The 25,013-nt window shown below is 35.0% G+C and overlaps 1 protein-coding gene across 13 annotated transcripts in view; it reads right to left on the bottom strand.

The window, feature by feature from the left end:
• Positions 1-25,013, bottom strand: part of LOC107225027 (RNA binding protein fox-1 homolog 2) — a 126,012-nt gene that overhangs the window by 14,437 nt on the left and 86,562 nt on the right. For 9 of the 13 annotated variants that reach the window (XM_046742203.1, XM_046742205.1, XM_046742206.1 and 6 more), the window contains exons 7-8: positions 19,796-19,850; positions 15,816-15,836 (exon numbers count right to left, since the gene is read on the bottom strand). In XM_046742203.1, coding sequence (XP_046598159.1) covers positions 15,816-15,836; positions 19,796-19,850 — 76 coding nt within the window. Of the gene's footprint in view, positions 1-2,079; positions 2,228-15,815; positions 15,837-19,795; positions 19,851-25,013 lie in introns of all 13 variants that reach the window. The other 4 variants (XM_046742204.1, XM_046742209.1, XM_046742213.1 and 1 more) reach the window with 1 other exon arrangement.

The following is a 25,013-nucleotide window of genomic DNA, read 5'->3' as shown; positions in this document are numbered from 1 at the left end:
GTGGCACAAGACGAGACGAAAGATAAACTTCCTCGAGCCTGTTCGCTCGCGGAATTCTATAGAGTCGATGATCAGCATCGAGCCGAGATTTGGAAGCGACCAAAGACCCCTTAAGTCATCCCTGAAGAGTACGACTTCCACGCACAGCGGTTCGTCGGTTCGTTTCCATCTGCCACCCGAGCACCGAGAAGACGACATTCGGAAGTCTGCGACGGGAAAACGAACCAGCGTGGAAATCGTGGCTCCTCCGATCGAGGTTCTTGGAGGCTTGGAATCGGAGCATGGGGAAGAGGATCGGAGAACCGGAAGAATGCGAGGCCTGTTAAAGAAAACCTCGTGGCGTATTCTGTTATGCCTGACCTGCGGTATAGTCGTTCCCTTGTTCCTGGTAATCCCGGTACTCGTCACCTATGAAAATCTGCGCCGTGTTCCCGGACCGGGGATAAAGTGAAGAGAGAGAAAAATAACTACGATGTGATTGATTCGCTTTGGACATATCAAAGATAGGGATGTAAAGGATACTACCAAGCTCGATTGGCGAACGAATTGCGACCTCTGACGATCAACCGGAAGATCGATGACGCGATTTGATCAACTTACTGGGGTTAAACTGCTGCGGGACGTACGTCACTACGTAGAACACTCGACGCGTAGAGCCCGAACGATCGAGGAGGGAAATGAATGGTCCAATTTACTCCCGTGTCGAGGATCGGGTTAACGGATGACAGACGGGCTCCGATGCTGCATGGATGGCCGGCACGTATTCACGACGTAAAGCAGTTCGGAGTGGGTTGAATCGAACGGCTCTTCTCGGTTCTCTGCCTCTCTCCTTCTCTCACTCGATTCTACGCGAGTGTCTGGAATCCGACATTTGATACGTGGACCGGGTAGGTATTTTGGAATAATGATCGGTACTGTCGTCATAATCGTAATTCAAAGATGATGCAAAAGAAACTAGCCCTTCCTCTCGACGTCTGAGACTCCCCAGGACTCGTTCGATTCACAAAACGCTACACCGGTAGCTTGTCTAACGGATCATCTGTTTTTTCTTCGACAGAAAGAAGCTTGATAATCGTCCGACGAGAAATCAGGGATGTGCGTCATGCTTGCGTCGAGTAACTGTGAAACCACTTCTTCCCGTTGAACGGTAGGAAAAACACTGGAGAAAAGTCGTGGATTGAAAATTTCTTTCACGAGAGGCCTGCCTTTGACCAAGTACCCGTACATACATACACGCATACACAAGTGAACTTACAAGTGGCACTTACGAGTTCTGGCTAGCTCTGGATTACAGTTGTGACCCAAAACAAAGAGAAAACAAGAAAAAAATAAAAAAAAAATCAACGCCACGATAAGTTACTGTGCGTCTTGCTCTACTGGTGAGTGGTTGCGACGTGCGTTTGAAAACTTGTGCAACGCGTTCAACGTTTCAGGCTAGTGCGAGAGCTGTTTGTTCGCAGGATGCACAAAGCAGGCACATTCAAAATAATCGTGTTTTCAAAATTATGCATTTCGCGTGAAGCGATGGGGGGAGGATTCAAACATTACACAGATGACACTATTTTCGTCAACCTGTGTTTTTTTTTTTTTGTTGTACTTTTTTTTGTTTCCAATTCTACGTACGGAAAGAGGTAACAAAATGCGTAACAACGAATACTATACAAAGTGGTACAATATGCTTTTTGGGATTAATATTAACGAAGAGTTGATAATGATAATTAAATGGGTCTATAACGTGTAACACGATTGGATGAACCGGGGGATAACGATCAGTTGTAAAAATTCTCATAATCTCAAGGGAACGATGTTGAAAACGGTATACAACAGCATCGGCGGCAAGACCGATAGTAAGAATAATGGTTATGGTTAAGGGTAGCAACAACATCAACAACAACAACAACCACAACATCAACAACAACAACCAGGTAACAACAAGACCAAGAAGATGTGAGGAGGAAAGTAGAGATGAGTAAGAAGATTCAAGAAAAGAGTCAGCGTTTTGTTTTTGGTGCTCATGGAGAGAAGAGGGCTTGGGTCTTTGGGCTTGGTGAAAGATTTGAGATAAAGTTTTCCAAGTACCTCCGTCTCGCCGCGGCTCTGGGTGCCAGGACCAGCGGCGCCGCAGCGGGTGACGGGGTGACCGCTGCCGCTGCCGCAGCCGCGGCCGCCGCTGCCGAAGGAGTCGCCGCACCCAACCAGCTCCAAGGCACCGCCGGTAACCTGTAGCCTGTCGAAGTACAAGTTGGTTGTATAGTATATGTAACACGTACATGGATGATTATTACGAAGAGAAACAGGGACCAACGCCTCCTTGGCATTCCTTAATTACGATTCTGCATACCTTATACCCACCATTTTCTCATCGCGTCTCATCCTCGTCCTCTCTTGGCTCTGATAAGATGGCGTACAACACTTCGACAAGTTCAGCATTTTGGCCTGTGATCACTTATCGGGATCATCTTGACGGTTTGTCAGTGCAAGAGGATGTTCAGTCCGATCAGTGTTCACAGGATTTTTGTATAATATGTATATTGCGGAGTCGGATACCTGCCGTATTTTTCGGAACTTACAAGAATGGTGTCGCAGGTCGATATCTTGGTTTTGATTTCTTTGGTAATATGCTGTAGTAGACTGAAAACTAAACGAAACGTGTCTCTTTTTGAAACCACCCTCCAAATTAAGGCATGTCAAGGAAATATGTAATATTCTTAATTAAAAATACAACTGCCAAGTCGACATTTGACATCCATTAATTTGGAGGTGTAGTTTAATCCTCTTGAACTGTTTCATGGCCGATAAAAAAAAAAAAAAAAAAATACGTGTCGCTTATTTTATAGTCCACTATAACATATTGAAATAGAAATGAAATCGGAGAAATCGACTCGGGATACCTTCCTGGTTAGTTGAACGTTACGTGAGTCAGGAAATGAGCCGCGGTTTAGTTTTATTAGACTGAATTTTTCATGTTATACGCCGTCGCGAGCAGAGAGTGAGAAAGGAAGTCGGAGAGAGAAGCAAACTGGTACTCGATGTGTGAATTATTTATTTTTTACCTTTTCACCGTGCATGTATTATGCATACGGTATGAAACACAGATAGCATCGATTTCACCGGAATCGATACGTGCTCTATATATACATATACATATATATATAGTATACACCTTGATTCGTGTTACGTGCATGATAATTAGGTACATATACGATTTTCGTAATCTCCCGAGCACGCGGGTTAAACCGAAAGGTGGAAGAGAAAAACCGAGACTGATAAAGATATATAACTGGTGATTTTGTTTTACCAACCGCGCCCTTCAATCTCTCAATTATCATGTTTTCATCGATCAGAATTTAGGATTACGGATTCGGTAATTTCTATTTAACATCCTGGAATTTTCTCCGTTTTCGACGCTCAAGAAGCGGTTCAAAAAAATGAAGTTTAACATCAAGATTTACTGTACAGCGAATCTAACCGAAAATAATTTCACGAATGCAATCACGATAATTTGTAGTGGAACACGGGGGCGAATGAAATGAACTTGGATATAAAAGGCCGAGGAAAGGTTATAAAACAAAACTAACATAAATCAAGAATAACCGCAACTCGGCTCGAGCCGCTATTCTCAAAGAGATAAATGAACTCCAAAGCCCATCCGTCAAGATCACGACCCACGTTCGCCTGCACCTTACAAATCCCATAAGAGAATTTCTTTCGGTATACTTTCGTTAAAATCATACCGTTGACCGCGTTGCCATTTCCGAAACGATAAATATACTTCGTCGTAAATAGGGCCCCGGAGAATCCTTATGGAAATTGACTGGATTTTCAGTACGTTACAGGAAACTACTGATTTTTGGGACTTGTCTCCGCGAGAACTTTCGATCGTGTGGATGATACGTACAACTATAACCGAGTACCAATTTCCCTGAAGATTCCACGTGATGTCAAAGTTAGCAACGTTAACGTAACGATCGAAGCATCGGGTTAAAAAAATGCTTATCGCGCAATTTTAGACCAACATCCAAGAGATCGTCTTTTCAAAATAAGAGTACATTTCGTATCTCACGTTTTACAAAATCACGCATCGTTGCTGTAACGTTACCAGCATCGTACTCGTTACAACGTATCGTCGTGGGGAAAAATGACGCATTTCCGAAAGAAGGGGGCCGCGATTAGAGCCTCGATGTAGGCGGTAATTAATATGATTGAACCCCGGAGGAAGCGAGGGATGAAATAGGGGGGGGGGGGGGCGAGGAGCGAGAGGAGAGGAGAGGAGAGGAGAGAGGCTGCAGCCGGCGGGGCTCTTCTCTTCACGGCGATCAATAGACCCGCCCAGAGCGATCCCTGGACCAACTTCGGTGCCTCGACGGCAGCCCGACGTCGACGTCGACGTCGACGTCGAGTCGAGCCAAGCCCCGCGATTCGCGTGGAGAAATTTCATTTTCCTTTCATTACTCGCGTCGTTTTATCCCAACTCGAAGCGATCTGCCGCTAAACGTATTATATGATATTCAGGGTAGCCACAAATTTTTGGTGAAAAAAAAAAAAAAAAAAAAAAACAATTCGATGACATTTCCAGCTTTTCCCCGAAATTATCCCAGTTCTAGTAACTTACTAAGAACTTAAATCGTTCAGCTTGTTGACTCTGTATTCGGTTGAAATTCAACTCGAATTTAAGAAAAATATATAACGTACAAAAAAAAAAAAAAAAAGTCAGTTCTAGTCGAATTTATTTTCTCGAGGTAAAAAGGTAAACTTGTTACCTCGAAAAATCGTTTCTAGTTCCCATAATCGAAGACCGATATTTTCAGTCTTTTCCATTACCAAATTAAAAATCCCCAGTCAATTCCGGATTTTCAATTTTTTTTTTTGTTTTTTTTGTTTTTTTTTTCAGCTGCGCGCGGGCCACCCTGTAGTATATTTATTCAACATCGCAACACCCGAGATACGTGATAATAGAATGAGAAATGTAAGACGCGAGAAAGGAAATCTTTGGGGAAATTTTTTTTTTTTTTTTTTAGCCGAATCTCCCGAATTTTTTCGATTTTACATCGTGTTCCGATTTACACGTGCGTAAAATATAGACGCGAGAACTGAGGAAATAAGCACGACTTTTTTATTCTCCTGCATGTTGAGGGTGTATATTGAATATGTATAAATATATAATATCGATATGTGTTATAAAAAACGAGAATACTAAACGGAAATGAAACGACATTTCAGAGAAATATCACAATTTAACTCGCACGAGTGAAAAACCGCGGGAATTTCTTTTATCGTTCAATTTCACGCGAACTAGGAAAAATTTATGTCGGGTCAAGTTTTTGATAAAACTGTCGAATCGAGTTGACAGTATAAAACGCGATTTCGAACCGACCGATTAGAGACGATGATGATGTGAAAAACAGAATGCACTAAAAAAAAAAAAAAAAAAAAATAAACAAACAACAAAAGAACCGTCAAATACTGTGATTGAAAACAAGAAAAGACGGTATTATGAAAATATGGTAAAAATAAAAAATTCGATGATAACAATAAATGATATAAATCTCGATGATCTGAAAAGTATGTTGATATGAATAAATGAATAAAGTGGTTAGTTTGATGACGTATTATATGCGTGAATGTGCGTATGATGTTTGTGTATCACGATGATAAAGAAAACAAGCTAATTACGATGAAAAAAATGAGCAAATAAAACGATGAAGACGAAATTTTAAATGAGTGAAAAAAGAAAAAATAAAAAAATTTTAAATAAAAATCGTATACGCAAAGATGAGATACAATTGTGTGAGATTTGGAAAGAAAATTAAAAATTAACATACAGATAATTGAATAGAGAGACAAAAAAAAAAAAAAAAAATCATCAATACACAGCTTATAAGATTCAATCAAATGCACTAGGAACCACATTCGCACAACCCACAAGTAAAGCAACAATAATTAGATGTCTGTCTGTGTGTGTGTGTGTGTGTGTGTGTGTTTATATATATGTATATCAAATCTAATTAACAAATCGTCAAACTAACAAACCACTATAAAGGGCATTATATATAGTAATAAAAATGGTGATGATAAAACGATAACAGTCATGTAATATAACAATTGTAATGATAATAACGGTATAGTAACGAGAAAATAAGCAAGAAATCAGCGACAGTTTTTCTCACATACACGGATATAAATATACATATATATATACACATATATATACCAACGCACGCGTGTCTGTACATTTGTGTATATAGATAAATATATATATATATAAATTTCTTTCTTTCGTTGGTTTCCTTTTTTTTTTTTTTTTTTTATATATACCCGATCCAACGTCATAACGCGTGTGTTCATTGCATATAATGTATGTATGATGAGGAATATAATCGTGTGTTGTAAATGCACCTATGTAGTTCCAGTGCGAGCTGATATTTGTGAAAGAAATGGATGGGGAACAAAATTGAGAAAAAAAAAAGCAACAAACAACAATTGATAAATCAAGAAACGACTTCTCTCTCGTACGTAATACGATTAATTTCAAGTTATATGCTCATTCATAGCAATAACAATATATGTATACCGTACGTATGGAACACAATATACATATATATATCTATGTCATGCAATTTTATTTAAGCAAGTTGTTCCAAAATTTCAACATTCGTGAGAGAAAATAAATTGGTTTTTTTTTTTTACTCGCCGATGTTTTTTTCTTTCTTTCTTTCTTTTTTTTATCCCGTCACTCGCAACTTTCGGTCGATTGGCGGAAAGAAAAAAAAAAAAAAAATTAAAAACGAAACGACGCGTCATCTGTCGTCGTATTTCGTCGTCCGTTGTAACGGTGTGGAAAAATTGATGTTCAACCGAGTGTCTCAGAGTGATTTTTCATAGTTGGTGAGAATAAGAAAAAAATTGAAATAAAATAAATAAAGAACAGAGGCCGATCGAAATTTTCGCGCAAGATTGCCGAGGGGGAGGGGAAAAAAAAAAAAAAAAAATTAATCGTCTGTAGATCGTTGGGTAAGAAGTGAGGGTAAAAAAAAAAAAAATAAAAAAAAAAAATATATATATATAATAAACTAAAAATTATAAACAAATGAAATGCCGACTATACGACAGGCTTGCGTTAAACGAAGAGAGAAAAAAATAAATAAAAATGGTACATACACGAGTACATGAGTGAAACTACCTATACATATAGTAAATATATGTATGTACGTATATATATATATATATGTGTATATATATATATATATATATATATATATACATATACGTATAATTATATCACAGGTGAATCTCATATGAAGGCAAGCCAAGGCCACGACATGAGACGTGCAAATTAAATAAGTATAGAGGAGGTATGAGGGGGAAAAAAAAAAAAAAATAAAAACAAATAAGATGTAATAATATTAAAAAAGCAATTAAAAATTCTCTCCCAAAACCGCTCCAACCACAACCAAGCACAACCACAGGCAGGTACAGGCCCTTTCTCGGCCCCATTGTCAACGAGTCAATTATATAAGTGGGTAAATACACATTACCGGTGATTATTATTTAATAATAATAATAATAATAATAATAATAATAATAATAGTAATAATAATAGTAATAATAATGGAATTAAATGAGACAAAAAAAAATTATACGTGTGTGTATAAATATATATACATATAGATAAAAATGTATAAATATTGTAATTAAATTAAAGAAGTGACGTAACTTGAGGGGGAAACTAAAATAAAACAAAATTAAAATAAAAAATAACGACAGCATTGAATAAAAGGTAAGGTGAACGTACAAAATTATATTATATATGGTATGTAAAAGTAGTCAAGTATATACGTATAAGCATAAAATGTGATCGTTCGGGATAGAAGTGTCCTATATATATATATACATATACACATAGGAACAGCGTATTTCGTGAAAAATGGTAATTCAAGATAAAAGTGCGGAAGTGTTGATTCATTCGTCTTTTTTTTTTCAAATTACGGAAAGAACCGAAACTAGTATCGATCTTACTATCAAGATAAGAGCTATCAATTATCGTCGTTGTTTGAATTATTAATTATTTTCTTTTTTTTCATAACCGATTTCACTACTGCGCAGTGATCAAACCGTAAATTCAACTTGGAACCAAGTGTATGTTATTTTTTTTCTCCTTTTTCTCACGTTTTAAAAAGAACGACGTGTTTGCCAATCGGGACAATTTTGAATCGACTTATTCGTTAATGAAAGGGGGAGGGCGAAGGGGTGGGGTGGGGGGGGCGGGGGGTGGGCGCATTTTATACGTATAATATAACACAAGTTAATAATAATAATAATAATAGTAGTAACGATGATGATTAAATTACAATAATCAATTTATAAACTATACGCACATTGAGATGTTATGCATAAAAAAGGTTGATATTCGTATAAATATACACACACGTAATTCGAAGAAGAACTACTTTTCGAATAATTTGAATGTTTTACAATTTATAGAATGTTCCGAAATTATATTAAAGGCGAACTGAAAGTTGAAGATTGAGCGAATTTTAATGTTTTGTATCAACCGTAGATTTTTCCCTGCGCTTACAGAGGTTTTTTTTTTTTTTTATCAGTCTATCTATAAATCCTTCCGATTGAAGCAAATTTTTATTCACGCTACGAGCGAGGCGCGTAGACGAGAAAGAGAAAAAGAAAAATACGATACAAAGATTGGAACTTTCCTTGTTTGACGAATAGGTGGAAAAGTCTGTGAATAATAATTCGTACGATAGCCGATGCGCGACATTTCTTCTCCGTGATGCATATATTCGTATAAATAATACTTTCATCATTTGTATGCATAACAAGTACATATGCGTGTGTATATAAATAAAAATGCACAAGTGATTAAATGATAGTGAGAATAAATAAATAAATAAATAAATAAATAAATAAATAAATTAGATAAACAAAATACCTCATGCTTCACCATAATAATACATTGGATAGAGTGCCCTAGGCTAGCTGCTACTTGCAAGAATCATTAATAAATAATGTATGTATACAATGGTATAATATGCATGTGACTTTTGTTTTTTTTTTTTTTTTTTCTTACTCTTCATCTCTAGACTCTCTAAACGAAAGCTATTAATTACGGCCAGTTGCTGAATCGATCACCACCTTGCGAGAAAATCGCACTTTTTTTTTTTTTTTTTTGTCGATTCGTTTTTTCATTTTCAACATTGTTATAAACACGATTTACGAGCACGTAGCGCAAAAAGAGAGGGTGGGGGGGGGGGGGGGGGTTATATGCAATAATTATGCTGCGGTGAATGCATACACAGAGACTAGTCGAAACGAGAAGGGGGGAAAAAAAAATTGAAACAAAAATCAAATCAAAAAGTAAAGAAAATAAGACAAAAAAAAAAAATAAATAAGAATAACGTCACAATTTTCAAAATCTAATTATATCTTATACATAATGACGTGCAGTGAATTAGATATCTTGCATTGTTTTTTTTTTCGATCTTTTTTTTTCCACGCTTTCTTTTCTCCTTTTCTTTTTGCAGAAATGGCAAAAATCAGCAACCAAGCGCATTCACAAATCATATATGTATACGTGGAATATAAATGGAGTTTGTACTTTGCCATACGACGATTATTTCTACAAATTTAATTGCGTTCCATACTTTGGTTTCTTCGTTTTTTTTTTTTTTTTTTTTTTCTCTTCATTAGTTAATTAATGACCGATAGTGCTAAGACTGAATAAATAAATGAATAAGTGAATAAAAATGAAAATGTTCAAGACTCTCGTGTGTATTCTTCAAAACTATCGTTGGAAATTACCGATGCAGTATGACTAGTAATAATAAACTCGATGTGAGAACACAACTATATTATGTAACAATATAATATCTATATACGTAACAAAATGCAAATGCACATATGCGATGCTTTGTGTGCTCGTTCCTTTTTTCTCTTTCCATTCTTTTCTATACATCTCGTTTTCTTCTTTTTTTTTTTTTTTATCTGTTTCTGTTTCTTGCTTGCAAATGCAACACACACACACAAGGGTGTCAACTACTACTGCGGCAGCATAGCTAATATTTATGTATACATAATAAATATAACATAAACGTATATTATATTTACGAATAATATACGTTCATATATGTACGTTCATTAATTACGGTATAATAATAGTATCGTGCCTATAATGATAATTAATATACATACATACATATGCACCAATATGCACCTCTTTCATTATTACATTACATGTATCAATGTTTAAGATACATTTTGATGCTTGTGATACGATGAATGTATATGTATACACACATGTACCGGGAGAATCTGTTGAAACTTGAAAATGCACCGCGCACGCGCGAGTTTTATCGGCTCTTCGCGCAGGCTGGCCAACCCGAGTTTTCAGCCGTCAAACTCTTTCCGCCGGCGACGCGGTTCCTACGAATTTTCGAGGTTAGGATCTCGAACAATCGAGACGGCGACTCGGAAAGGTTTCGGAAGCATTTGTCGTCGGGGCGGAAAGTCGATTCTTCGAAGAACGGTCGGAACTCGACGCTTACGCTCTTTGAAAATTCAAACGCAGACATTTTGCGTAGGTTGGCCCGCCTGCGTCGCGGACAAGAATATCGCCGCGGGAACGTTTCGCCGACCAATGAGATTTGATCATTCGGCGCACGCGCGGTTCATTTTCAAGTTTCAAGGGATTGCCCCGGTATACATTGTATATAATGTATATATGTGCGTATTAAATAACGAATTGAACGTCAACCACACTGCGATCTATATTGACGTATTTATATGTACATATACCAGTGCATTATTAATATTAATGTCATTATTATCATTATTATTATTATTATTGTTATTGTTATTATGAAGGTATGTTAAATCCGATCGCCGGCCCCGAGTCATAAATACATACATACGAATAGCTACACGTGAACGATGATATATTGTGATAGATCAATAGATCGATAGATAAAAAAAGTGTTAATTATTTTTCGCTAGAGATGCGTCGATGTATATAATTATTATCATCGCTATTATTAATGCAGAACAAAGAAGGATGTTTCAAACGAATGAGGACGGTAGCAGAGAAGAGAGGGGAAACAAAGAAATAGAAAAAAATTAAATAAAATATAAAAAAAAAACCATCACAGATATACAAATAAAACAATAGCAAAGTAAAACTTGGAATGATCGGAAGAAAAAGGTTTGGCAAAAGAGAAGAAAAATGATTTACTACGACAAACGGCTGCGGCGATAACGGATCGGATAACGAGCAATACATCACATGCATGTGTTTTTTTTTTTTTTTTTGTTTTTTGTTAATCTTTGCAAGATATGTGCAAACATATATATATAAATATATATAATATTATATGTATTTAATAGCATTTGCGAGATCCCTCCAATTCTATTCAATATCTATATACGGCTGTGTATATATTTATTATAAATATACGTAAATTCGCATTCAAAAGCAGACGTGTACTTAGTAGTAATAATAATAACAACGTATTAGATTGAAAATTAGGAAATCAACGACTCTACATCAATATTCACCGTGTAATGTGGAAAAATGTTATTACCGTTGTATCTGAACAAAGTAACAGATAGAAAGAGAAATGAAAACGAATAAATAAATAAACGAATAAATAAAAACAATGACAAATGATAGTAAAATATTCTTTGGAAAGTTTTCGCAATATTAGAAAATCTACTAAATTGACTTGATAGCATGATAACAAAAGCAAAAAAAAAAAAAAAGAAAGTGATTCGCGAATCATCTTCGTACGCAATCAAGTCGTTGCTTTCTTTTTCATGTTATTTTTTAAAAAATACCGTTGTAACAAAATACTATTTATATGTGTGTACGTATTAATAATGCAGATAGCAATGCAGGTCACTACTGTATTCATTTTCTTTTTCTTTTTTCATCCTCTAGATTTTTATTTTTACTTGCGACAGCATCCAAATTACGTATTAATATTAATATTATTGTTGCTGTTGTTGATGCGAACGTGAGAAAAAAAAAAAAACCCAATAGAGAACATTCAGCAAGAAACCAAGGTGAGAAAAGAGAGACACACGAAAACACTGACCGATGCAAATATTATTATAATAACTGGCATGCTGTATATAATAATAACTATGTATATTATAAGAATTGATTGAAGAAAAAAAAAATTAAGAGAAAATAGATTTGAACGTAAACACGATTTTTTTGTATTTTTCAATAAAAAATTCTTTATTCATCATTTCTTTTTTGTTTGTTATTAGTTTTTTCTTTTTTTTTTTTTAAATTAAACTCTTAATTTTATATCAAGTTATATTGGTCGTTGAGATTTCTTTTCTCCTTTGTTTTGGTCTTTTTTTTTTTTTAACCTTATTTCAATTACACCTAAAACGCAATTTTGTACAGCGATTTTCTTTGAAAAATAAGAAAAATTAAAGATTGAATGAAAAAAAAAAAAAAATGAGTAAAAAAAAATTAAAAAAAAAAAAAAAAGATCACAAATCTTACAGTTTTTACCCTCGTAAATGACGAGTGATAATTAGTTCAGCATTTTTTTTTTTTTTTTACGTTGTTGTTTTTTTCTTTTGCCATCAGTCTTTGAACAAAGATTGTATAAATATACGTATCGAAGATAGAAAAAAAAAGGAACAAAAACATCAAACTATAACGGAAAAAAAAAATAAGAAACATAACCTTACGATAATATACCCTAGTAGTTAACAATGTTACTATCATTTTCTAATAAATGTCTCACTGTATTTAATATTACCCTGTATCGGTTCTCCGCCAAATATATCAAAATATGTACCTCGATAAAATGAGAAAAAAAGTTGTAATTGGCGTTTTCTTTTCCCTTGGTTCTTTTTTTTTTTTTTTTTCGTTTTTCTCTCCAGTTATAATATAATTCTAATTAAGGAATGAAAAATTCAGTCTGCGATTATCATATTATACAACAATCTTAAACCTAACTACTATTACGATACAATTCTGAATACAAAATTGTTCAATTGTGGCATCGAAAATGAAGAATTGATTAAAATTTAAAACAAACTGGGCAGACATGTATTTATATATGTATATATGTGTGCGTGTGTATATATAAATACATGTCTATGCATGTACGTACGTATATAGATAAATAACTATACGAAATATATTATATTATTATTTATACCCTGTACTCGTTTTACTAAACCTAAATATACGGGATAATTTCAACGTCGGACATGTTGTGTTTTTTTTTTTTTTTTTTCCCCGCAACGACAGAGGCAACGGAAATATAAAAAGTAACGGAAGGTGAAAAAAAAAAAAGAGAGAGTGAGAGAGGAAAGACAAAAAAAAAAACAAAGTAATAATACAACCGATTCATTGACTGCGCAAATTTAAATTGTCGACAATCAGCGCCGTTTGGCAGGTGCAAGTTTTTTCTACTTGGAAAAAACAAAAAAAAAAAAAAACGACGCAAAATGCCCGACGCTTTCGTTATCCCGATTCTCCGCAGAGATTAAATAGTTTTTTTTAGACCTTTGTTTGTTTTTTTTTTTTTTTTTTTTTTTTTGTTTTTGGGTCTTGTCCCAAAACTTTCGTTTCTTCCCCGCAATTTCTGAAGCGTAGAAAAATCCTACGTTCTTGACTTATGTATACATGCGTATGTATATACATATATATATATATATGTATATGTGTATGTATATATATATATGCAGGTATCTTCATGTGTATAAATTATCAGATAATTAATAAATATCGCATGTATAATATATGTAATACCAAGTACCGTCGAATCTTCGCGCGGCCTATCACTGACTATTAAATATCACGCGATCTGTGCGCACGCGTCGGAGTGAAAAAAAAAAAAAAAAAAAAAAAAAACGCATTAAATCTCTATATGTACAGTATACTCATGTACATGTGGGTATATATTATAATAATGAAATTAATGGTGACTAACGATTATACCCTGGAATAATTAATATCACTTTGAATAATTGCCGCACCTAATATCCTATCGTACGTTAAAATGTGGGATATAACAAATTGTTATATGAATTGGTATGATGATATTATTATAGAAAAGGGGGAAGGTGAGGGTTGAGGGTGGAGGGCGGACTGAAGGTCGGACGTCAATGTGAAATAAAAGTTAAATAAAAATAGAATAAAATAAATAATTAGGCAATAAACAAGATCTTCGATTGTAATGAAAAAATAATTTTTACCCACCTTTGAGATCGTTGCGTCGCGGCAAAACATTTCTCTCTCTCTCTCTCTCTCTCTCTCTCTCTATATATATATATATATATATTTTAAATATGTACAGTATATTATACCTGTAAAAATTTCTGGAATGCTATATTTGTAGTATAGAATAAAAGTTTTCCGTAAGAATATAGTTCAATATCCTTCAGTTCTCGAATACCGATATTTAATATATCTTACCGAAATGCGTATATTATTTAGTCGTCAGTGTTAGACCGACGCGTAGATTTTTGATGTTGTTGTTCTTTTTTTTTTTTTTTTTTTTTTTTATTCCTTTTTCTTTTCCACGGTCATCGATGCGACGCAAACTCGAGAAGATTTCAAAAATTGGCAAGAAAAAAAAAAAAAAAAAAATGCAAGCATACCAGTAATAGTAATAATAACAATAATAACAACAACAACACCAACAACAGCAACAATAACAATAGTAATAATAATACTGTTCTAGTTTCAAACTCCCAACGCCGTGGACAATCATATTCTTCGCGTTATCTTTAGAATTGCATTTTTTTCGCACGAGAAGAAAGTATACCCACATTATTGGTCGTAGTTTTTCACTCATTTTTCAAAATAAAAATCACAAAGTACGCGTCGCGTCGAATTCCGTTGAAAAAAAAAAAAGAAAATACATGTGTAAAAAAATAATAATAATAATAATAATAACAACAACAATAATTGCTATGAGAAACGAAGGGACCGGTGCAATAATTTGTAAAATTATAGCTTCTCCCCGCCTTTTCTCTCTGCTCTTCTTATATTATTATTATCATTAATATTATTATCATTAATATTGTTATTATTATTATTATTATATAGCACATCGATAAATTAACGTCGATTTAGTCTTCTTTTTTCATCTTCTTTCCTGACACGTAATTATAATAATATCGAATTATAAACTCTACGCGTACAAAGAAAATCATCATCTCGGAAGATTCCTTTCTTTCTTTCTCTGTCTCATTGTTTTTTTTTTTTTGTTTTTTTAATGGGGTTGGGCTTGGTCGTGGCTTGCGGCGGCTGTGGATTTTCATCGAAGTGATCATTAAGCACTATACCTATCAACTAATCTCTTTTTGTTAAAAAAAAAATAAATAAATAAAATAGATAAATAAAACCCGTTACCAAATATCGTTTGTACGACCTCTGTACTAATCGATGGTATTTTACTTTCATTGAATATCGGTAAATAATTCTGTGCTATAAAAAATGTCTCTGTTAATAACAATATCGAAGAACATCAATGACAAGAGTTCATCATCATCATCATCATCATCATCATAATCTTCGTTAATTTACACGGGTAATTCGTGTAAAACGCGGGAAAATTATAGTCACCCCTGTTGAAATATTGGAAACGAATTGAATTTCTTTGGTTACTTTCTCTTTGTTTGTTCGTTTGTTTCTTTCCTTTTTTCTTCGGTTTTTTTTTTTTTTTTTTTTGTGTCTCTAATTATCTGATTTTACGAGAAACCGTGACAGTTCTCTCGTATCTCAGAGTAGAGGGTGATCAATGCCTCTTCAGGCACGTCGTGGATGCACCTACCCTCTGGCCACTGGACGCATACTGAAACACACATGAAATAAGGAAAAACTATTAACAAAACGGTATCAACGATAACCTATGTTGCACATTTTCAAAATCATCATCGTCATCGTCATCGTCATCATTAACCCATTCCTCTCACCTTCCATACATTTAATTGTGAAATAACGGGAGTAAAGAGAACGGAGCGAATGTGCAGCTGCGATTTCTTAGTTGTTACAGATCATGGAGGGTGAAAACAATTGGAGGTGAACAAGGATTTATCTATCAGACACGCGATACTTGTATTTTATATATTATATATATATATAATCTTGTCCGACTTATGCCTACCCGAAACACAACGCAATTTCTCGCAATCGATTGATTTTCGTTAAACGATACGATAATATTATACATACCGGGAGAATCTCTTGAAACTTGAAAATGAACCGCGCGTGCGCCGAATAATCAAATCTCATTGGTCGGCGAAACGTTCCCGCGGCGATATTCTTGTCCGCGACGCAGGCGGGCCAACCTACGCAAAATGTCTGCGTTTGAATTTTCAAAGAGCGTAAGCGTCAAGTTCCGACCGTTCTTCGAAGAATCGACTTTCCGCCCCGACGACAAATGCTTCCGAAACCTTTCCGAGTCGCCGTCTCGATTGTTCGAGATCCTAACCTCGAAAATTCGTAGGAACCGCGTCGCCGGCGGAAAGAGTTTGACGGCCGAAAACTCGGGTTGGCCAGCCTGCGCGAAGAGCCGATAAAACTCGCGCGTCCGCGGTTCGTTTTCAACTTTCAACAGATTCTCCCGGTATACTTAATTATAAATTAAATATAATGTTATAATATAGAAATTCACCAATATTGATATAACATTCCTTGAAAATCAATGATTGTTTATGTATTGATCGCTTTGACCGTAGTGTGTGATAACGATAATGATAATAATAATAAATATACAGAGTCTTACTCCTTGATATTGATTTTGAGCGTATGAATAATGTGTGTATAATATAATAGATTATATTACTGTTAAGAATGGTGGATGTCGTTGGTTCAAACCCAGATTCTTATCTGTAACTACAAACGTCGTTGAATGTTTCATAATACAAGCTCAGGACAGTATAGTAAATTCTCGTTTTATTAACCAAATTTCAATTTCATATTTATATCTAGATACTTGAGTATATAACCCGACATTTGCGTATATACACGAGACGTAGGAACGTAACGATAATGACACGAGTTTCTCTGTACAACAGAATCGCAGTCTGATCGCAAGATAATATAAATTAGAATAATTGAGATCGTTATTCCTGGTCGAAAAAAAATTTTGCGTATCAATGATTGACAACGTTTGGCGTAAGAGAATGAAAAAAACAAACAAAAGTAATCAGTAGCGCGATTAATTCGATGGTAAAAAAAAAATTACATAACCGATGCCTTGCAATTATTAGTATATAATCCGTCGGTAGAGTAATTGGACAATTCATATTACATAATTAGAGATTGTATCGCCACGTGTAAAGAAACCGATGATCGCGGTTCCTCCTTAAATTCGTCGGCTTTTTACTGCCTGATTCGTAACGACGTTGAAATATATATTATAAAAAAAGAGAGTATGGGAGAGAGACTGAGAGAGTGTGTGAAGCCAAATTTATAATTCGATTAAATCCGGTCAAAAAACTCTGTGCAAGAGTTGTCGGGGTCGTAGATTGAATTTCATTTAGTTAATTTTCAAAATCTGATTTCAAATTCGTAATCAGCTATCCCAAAAACCCCTGGACAAAATTTTTTCTCCGGATTCGGTCGAATTTGAAATCTTTGTCCGCCATTTTGAATTGTTTTAAATCCGTTTTCAGATTCGTAATCAGCGACCCGAAAGAAAAGTTTTCTGAATGCACGAAAAAAAAAAAAAACAATGAATATAAAATAGGTGGTAAAAATACTTGCCACAATGACTCAAATGGTAAAAATAATTGTTCGTCGCGATCTCTGATAGTTGCAAGTTCAAAGTGAAAACTATTAAAAAAAAAAAGTAAAACAAAATCTTGACAAGAATTGTATATAAAAGTCATTAGCGATAACGATAAACCTCCTCGACATTCGTAAAAAATAAAAAAACTTGAAACTCGCTTCTACGCTAAGTACACAGTTGTCCATTTTTCCTTACAAACCGTGAATGTTTATAATAACAACAACGCGTTTCGAAACTGTGCAACAACTTGCAAGCTTCCCCTGATTGCAGGGGTTTAAACCTAACATGATTAAGGAACGATTTAATCAAGGTGTGAACTCGTAATTACAATTAGCCCAGCCTCTGATTGGTAATTACCAACTGTTAATTTCCTCCCTCTCTCTCTCTCTCTCTCTTTTTTACACACACTCTGTCCGTCCACCAATTCCGTCACCTTTCCGTCTTCGCTGATTGTATCAGCTCAAGAATCACAGCGAGAAGGCTGAAAATAGGACGGAAAAGAGACGCTTTTTATACCGAGTGTTTCAACGATTTTCGTATCTCAGTGAAACATTACGTCTCGTGTGCAAACAACTGAACTCGTTATTGTTTTTTTTTTATTTTCTTCCAATCTTGTCATCGCGATATGATTTTGGGTGAAAAATGGCAATTGGTGAAAGAAGAAAAACGCAAAAATATTGAAATCATGCACACTGCATCTCCCTCCCTCGACAAACGGATGGGGAAAAAAATTCGGGTGAATTAGACATCTCGCAATCAGCTTGATTAATGAATTTATCCCACAAACCGGCCTGTGAGCTAGAAAAAAAAAAAAGAAAAAAAGAAAACACGTTCAACGATCGTTATCAACAATTCTTTCAACGCTATTTCTAAACTTCTTTTCATATTTCTTACGCGTAATGCGAATGACAAATTTTTCACGAAAGAAAAGACAAAAAAACTTTTCATACCATCCGAACGACCCTCCTCAACCACTACTACCACTACCGTAAGTTACAGGCAATAAAATAGCAAGTGGCAAACCCAAGAGAATGCTTTTTGTTTTCTTTCTTTCTTTCTTTCTTTCCTTATTTTTCTCGGACGGATGGGAGAAGAAAATTTGTCGAAGAAAATAAGAAGTTGAACGGGCCAAGTTGCTAGATTGGTTTTTTTCCCGTTCTCGTTTCTTTTTTGTTTTTTGTTTTTTGTTATCGGCAGCCGGCAAATATGAGCGGCATCGCGACGTCACCTGCGACAAATTAAGTCTCGCACAACCGGCGGTGAAGGGGGAAAAAAAAAGGGAAAAAAAAGAAAACAAAAAGGGGGAAAAACCGAACCTACAAGAGTAGAGCCTCGGAAAAACTTTGTAACCCGGCAAACTCGTCGTAGAGTTCTTATTACACCTATATTATACTTTGCAGGTTGCGTCGAGAGGTGAGAAAAAAAAAATAAAGTTTCATCGGCTGGGAGGAGAAGAAAAACATTTTAGAAACTCCGAAACGTTTCGCCGACTTTTTTAACTTTAGTTTTTTGTTTTTTTTTTTTTGTTTTTTTTTTCCTCTCCCTTCAGCCCCGTAAAAAAACTTTCTTCTCGAAAAATATCACAGCTCGTTAGTTATACGATTAAATCGTGCTGAATCGCCCACATTTACTACAATCGAGTATTTGCTACAAAATTCGATGATTGAGAAGAAGGACAAAAAAAAATTAGTTTGATCGGGAAAAATTGCAAGTGCAAAAAAAATTAAATTTGTATTTAAATACCAACGACGTTATTTATTATCAAGGATTCAAGGATTGGAATAAGGAATTCGGTGAAAATTACCAACGACTCGGTTCAAGTTTCTAAATACGTAAAAAAAAAAATAGGTAAATCGGACATGACAATCATAACAATGACCATGACGATGACGGCTGTGAGAATGAAAAACTCGTTCGTTCCAATAAAAAATGCGTATTAGGATAGTTTTTCCATTCCATACTTTTGCATCGTTATCATACGATAGAATAATAGTGAAAACATTATATAAAAATCCTACCGTTCGGCACCGTCGGTGGTTTTTTCGTCTGGACTCTCGCTGTGGCGTTGTTCACCTGAACAGTTAACGAATCAGTATTAGTAAAATCAGTTATTCGTCGCCTTTGATGGATGAATGTGATCGTGTTCTATCATTTTTTTAATTTTTAGTTTTTTGTTTTTTTTTTTTTTGTCATTACAAAGAGTCGACGCACGATCGTTGAGAAATTGTCGGGGAAAAGTTGAAAGATTGAAAGAAACGCTCGAAACTTTCGGTATTTCGCATTTCTTTCATTTTATTTTACTTTGTTTTATTTATTTTTTTTTTTTTTTTCCACGTACCAATTATTTTTAGGAAAAAAATCATGCGATAGAATGAATTGCGAAAAAAGATGTTCCGGTCAATTTCACAAGCCGTGGGTAAATCCTGTGTGTATTTAACAACTGTGTATAAATAATAATAATTGTTATTACAATAGTAACAATAGTAATACTAATAATTACAAAACGTACAATCACGTATAGTTTTGAAAAATCTTGAAACGTGTCATTACACGTCGTGACCTGTACAATGTTTAATCTATTATAGCTGAAGTGAAAGAAACGAAAAAATAAAAGAAAAGAAAAGAGAAAAAAAAACGTGATTGTAGGTTCGTCTGTGATTTTGAATTTTTTTTTTTTTTTTTACCTCATCTTTTCAAACGCGTCTAATAATTGAGTAAATTAAATTCAAATCACGAGTAACGTATAACTGTAACGAATAAACAAGTGTAATACGAAAAATTTTCGAAAACACTGAATTTGTCTTGTATCGAAAAAGTCTTAAATAACGCATTTTTTTTTTTTTTTTCATTTCTCTCTTCATATTCATATTCATTTTCTTTTCCCCTCAGACGTAAAAGATAATCGTATATATTTGAAAATACGAGGTAAAATATCGCGTAGAGTAATAATAACAACAAATCTAATTCGATACAATATTCATTCGGTGTGTGCAGAGCTGCAGTTTCCGAGATTTCGAGTCGGTACGTTTCCCGAATTTAAATTCTCCCCTTCACAAGAAGTGGAAGTAAAAAAAAAAAGAAAGAATAAGACGTATCTGCCAGAGGAATAACGGGAATAACAAGAATGACGTAAATCCTTAGTGAGAAAGACTTACGCGGAAGACTGCATGGCGACGATAAAATTCTCAAAGTATGAAACGTTACGAAGAAAATTCGAGAAACGTTCGCTCGGCTTGCTCTTCGTGATTCTGCACGAGTAAAATAAAAATTCCGCACTCTCCGACTTTGGTGGCAAGGTGTCGACGAGAAAAAAAATAAAAAATAAAAAAAAAAAAAGGAAAAAAAATATAGAGATTATAAAAAGTTTCTTGCCCCGAAGAAAAAAAAGTGTTCTTACATTGCAATAAACGTGACTTGAATAATAATTTCTACGTTATCGTTTATCAAAATCAAATCTTTGGATCATTGATGCGTAAGAATTTTATTTACCATCGTTACGACGACTCAGTTCTTATCCAAGTCGGAGAATACGAAACTAAAAACGTTGCCGAATGCAGTTCAATTCGATTTGCCGAATACTGAGTAATAATAATAATAATAATAATAATAATTCATTATTCATTACAATTATATTTGCAAACGAGCGAGAAGATGTAGTATAAAAACAAAGATAAGAAATAACCGAAAGGCTGGAAAGATGACGAAATACGAATAAAAATATTTCAAATTCATGTAACTCCGAAAAAAAAAAAAAAAAAATATATATATACATATATATCGTTAATAATTGGACGCAAGTCGATTTAAATTTTTGCAAATCGTTAGTGAAATTCGCACGTCCGTTGCAGTGACGAATGAAAAAAAAAAAAAAAAAATAAAAAAAAACTTCGAAATCAATTAAATTATAGAGTTTAGATTTTACATCGTTGAATACATACGATACAATATTACGTAGGCAAATACGTAGGAACTGCATTCAACACGTAATAACAATCCATCCTGAACGATACAATAATAATTATCCTCGCGCAGGATGCTTGAGTAAAAATAAAAGAAATAAAATTCTTGATAAAAATATTTGTATATATGTATATTTGTATATATATATATATACACAGTTATACTAACGCATACGTTTTTGTTCTTTTTCTTTTTTACTCTCACTCTACCGATTTTATCCAATTTCGTTTCGGTTTCGCGCAATTTCTTCGATGTTTTGTTTCTTTTCTTTTCTTCTCCTTTTTCTTTCCAGGAATAATACAAAAAATATCATCTCTTCGATGAAATTTCGTTGCCAATCGCATAGCCGGCAGTCGCCTGTTTTTCACGTGAATTGCATAAACTTTCGCGAAAACCATTAACGTGAATTGTTTAATGTGCTCGTATACGGTGATTTAATAAATTACCAGACGGAGGATCGGAGATAAATTCCGGTCTCGATTAGCTCGCGATTCCGACGGATTTCGCACCCTCCCCCCCCCCATGCCCATGTCGGAGGAAAGTTATCGAGGTCCCGGCGGCAAACGTGCGCATAATTTTGGTTCAAATTTTATGGGTTATGTCCGGCAGGCGGACGTTGCACAAGTTGTTGTTACTCGACGGTGAATAAGAAGAGAGAAGCGGGCAAGAAACGGGCAAGAAGCGGTAGATCCTCGTCCTCGACATCGTCCTTAGCAAGTCAAATTTATGGAGATGAAGAAACATAGGCTGAAGGAAGAATTTCCCGATGAGAATAGGTTAGGTTAGGTGGGTTTTCGTATGGTGGAATTACGATCCAATAGCTGTACGTAGAGGCGAACGAAGGTTGCGATAAATTGGCTAAATCATGTCGCAGGTACGACGATTATTATTCATCTTACGGTAGAGAGCCGCTAACGAATGTCGGAAGTCTCTTTTCCCCCTCCTTCTCTCTCTCTCTCTCTCTCTCTCTCGCTTTCGTATATCGATCAGCCCCCGACATGACGCAAGCGTCTCTGCTCGTCGTTGCCTTGGAAAAGGTTGCGATTTTCGAGGGTAGGAATCTTTGCTCGGCGCAGCCTCGGAGCACGGTCGAATATTATATTGCGTAACGAGGAGGGGAACTGGGTATTTTTTTTTTTTTTTCTTTTTTTTTTTTTGATTTGTAACGCGAGTCGGAAACGAGTATCGAAAATACGCGAGTCGAAAAAACAGTTGCTGCATTGTTGCCAAGAGTGTTTCGCGCGGTTTTTCACGTGGCACGAAATTGAGGTTAGGATAGCGTGACGTCGGATTTTTTAGCTACGGCGCATGCGCGGAGTACGGAAAGTGCCACTTTTCAACTCCTAGGACTTGAAGGTCTTGAGCGGTGGTACTTTGCGTACGGGGAAAAGAAGCGTGGAAAAAAGCGTAAAACACGCTAGTGTTACGTATAAAGGATTTAACGAAGACTTTACAACTGTTGAATAATTTTCCTAGTTACCTGAATTTCACTGGCTGTCGTATCTGAACGTTCGGAATATCGCGTAACACGTAATCAGGATGACGCGGAATTCCAAAATCCATTTTCTAAAAATTCCCAAACATTTTTTTCCGCAAATATGCTGTTCAACGTAACACGTAGAGAATTGAGATAAAATTAAGCAAAGTTAAGTTACTTCGAAGCGAAAATCGTGAAATTATTTCTCCAGTGTCAAACGAATCGACATTTAATTTAACGTTAATTATTATTTACAGAACTGAGATAATTTTGACAAAAAAAAAAAAAAAGATACACTCGTATATTTCCAATATTTTCCTTGACTTTGGTGAGTATTTGAAGAATTCGCCCGAATTGTCCAAAGATTAAATATTTCCTCATTTCCCGGTTTGACGTCGTCACCCTACGTATACTGAAAGATATCTACAAGCAAACCTAACCTAACATAGCTACGTGTTTTGAAAATTTTCTCATTCAACGTAACCCAACATTTTCATTTAATCTAATCCAACCTAACCTAAGCCATTCGCTTATAAATTCTTGAAGCAAGAAAGGAGGGGGGGGGGGTGGAAAAATGAAGGAAGAAAATTGACTTTGGCAAGACAAATATTTGCTCTAGGAATAAACGCGAGAGAGTTTCGGGTGTTTGAGGTCCTAACCTAGACCCGTGTAACAAGTTTAACATGAAGAGAGAGCTTGTTTAATTACTTATAATTCGTTATACCGTCTCAAAAGTTATTGTTTTCAATTTTGTGCAAGAATAGTTATAATAATAAAAAAAAAAGAAGATTTCAAACTCCCCGATAAGAGAAAATATTATCATTGCAAACGATTTCAACACTGGAATACCGAGAGAATTCAAATTGTGTGATGTTATTTTAATCGAATTTTCTTCAAACATAATCTACGTATAATTTGACCTAGATTTTAATTCGACCAACTGACAAAAGGTAGGAAGGAGAGAAAATATATTACGACAATTTTTCATCTCGCTTTGTTATACCTGCAATCAAAGTAAAGCTTTTCGTATTACTTCACCTTCTTCACCCTTGCTGACTATAATATTTCTCCCCCTCGTACGAAACGTGATCCCGAGGTAAAGGAGAGAAAAGATATTGCATAAAAAAGAAAAATGATAAAAGGTGAGGGTGAAAAAGGAAACGGTCGTTACTTCTTTGGCTCGCTTTGCCCTTAATTTACGCCTCTGTACGGAACCCTTCATTTCCACCGGAAGTTACATCCCACGTTTTCCATTTTTATCATTCTGTTTGTTCCTTTTTTTTTTCCACTCCTCCCCCAGGAATTCAGAGCTCCTAGTGAAGAAGAAACTGCGGCACGTTTAAGAGAAATTTACGAGTATCGCGGAAACGTGACACGGTCGAAAAGAATGTGACGGTGTGTAACTTCTTTCGACAACCTCCCTTCCTCGCGTCTACTTTTCTCATCTCGAGGGGTAAAAATTTTCCTTTCCCTTCGAGTCTCTTGTATTTTTCCAAAAACAAAAAAAAAAAAAAAAAAATTTCCTTTCATCGCTGTGCGATTATTTTTTATTCCAACAACACTAATCCGTACGTTAATTCTTTTCTCTTCTTATTAAAAACGGAACAACGAACGCTTAAAGATGGAGAAAAAAACAAATTGGCTGAATCTGATAAACTAACAATAATAATAATAATAAATAAATAAATGAATAAATAAATAAAAAATATCAGTGAATAATCGTTGTCCAATTAATTTCCCACGCGGGCACGCAAGCTTCGCAACTTTCTATTTTCCAAATCTAATCGCTGAGCAATTTT

The sequence above is a fragment of the Neodiprion lecontei genome, chromosome 5 (assembly GCF_021901455.1).
Source record: "Neodiprion lecontei isolate iyNeoLeco1 chromosome 5, iyNeoLeco1.1, whole genome shotgun sequence".
NCBI classification, from domain to species: Eukaryota; Metazoa; Arthropoda; class Insecta; order Hymenoptera; family Diprionidae; genus Neodiprion; species Neodiprion lecontei.
This window is presented reverse-complemented; position numbering and strand designations above follow the sequence as displayed.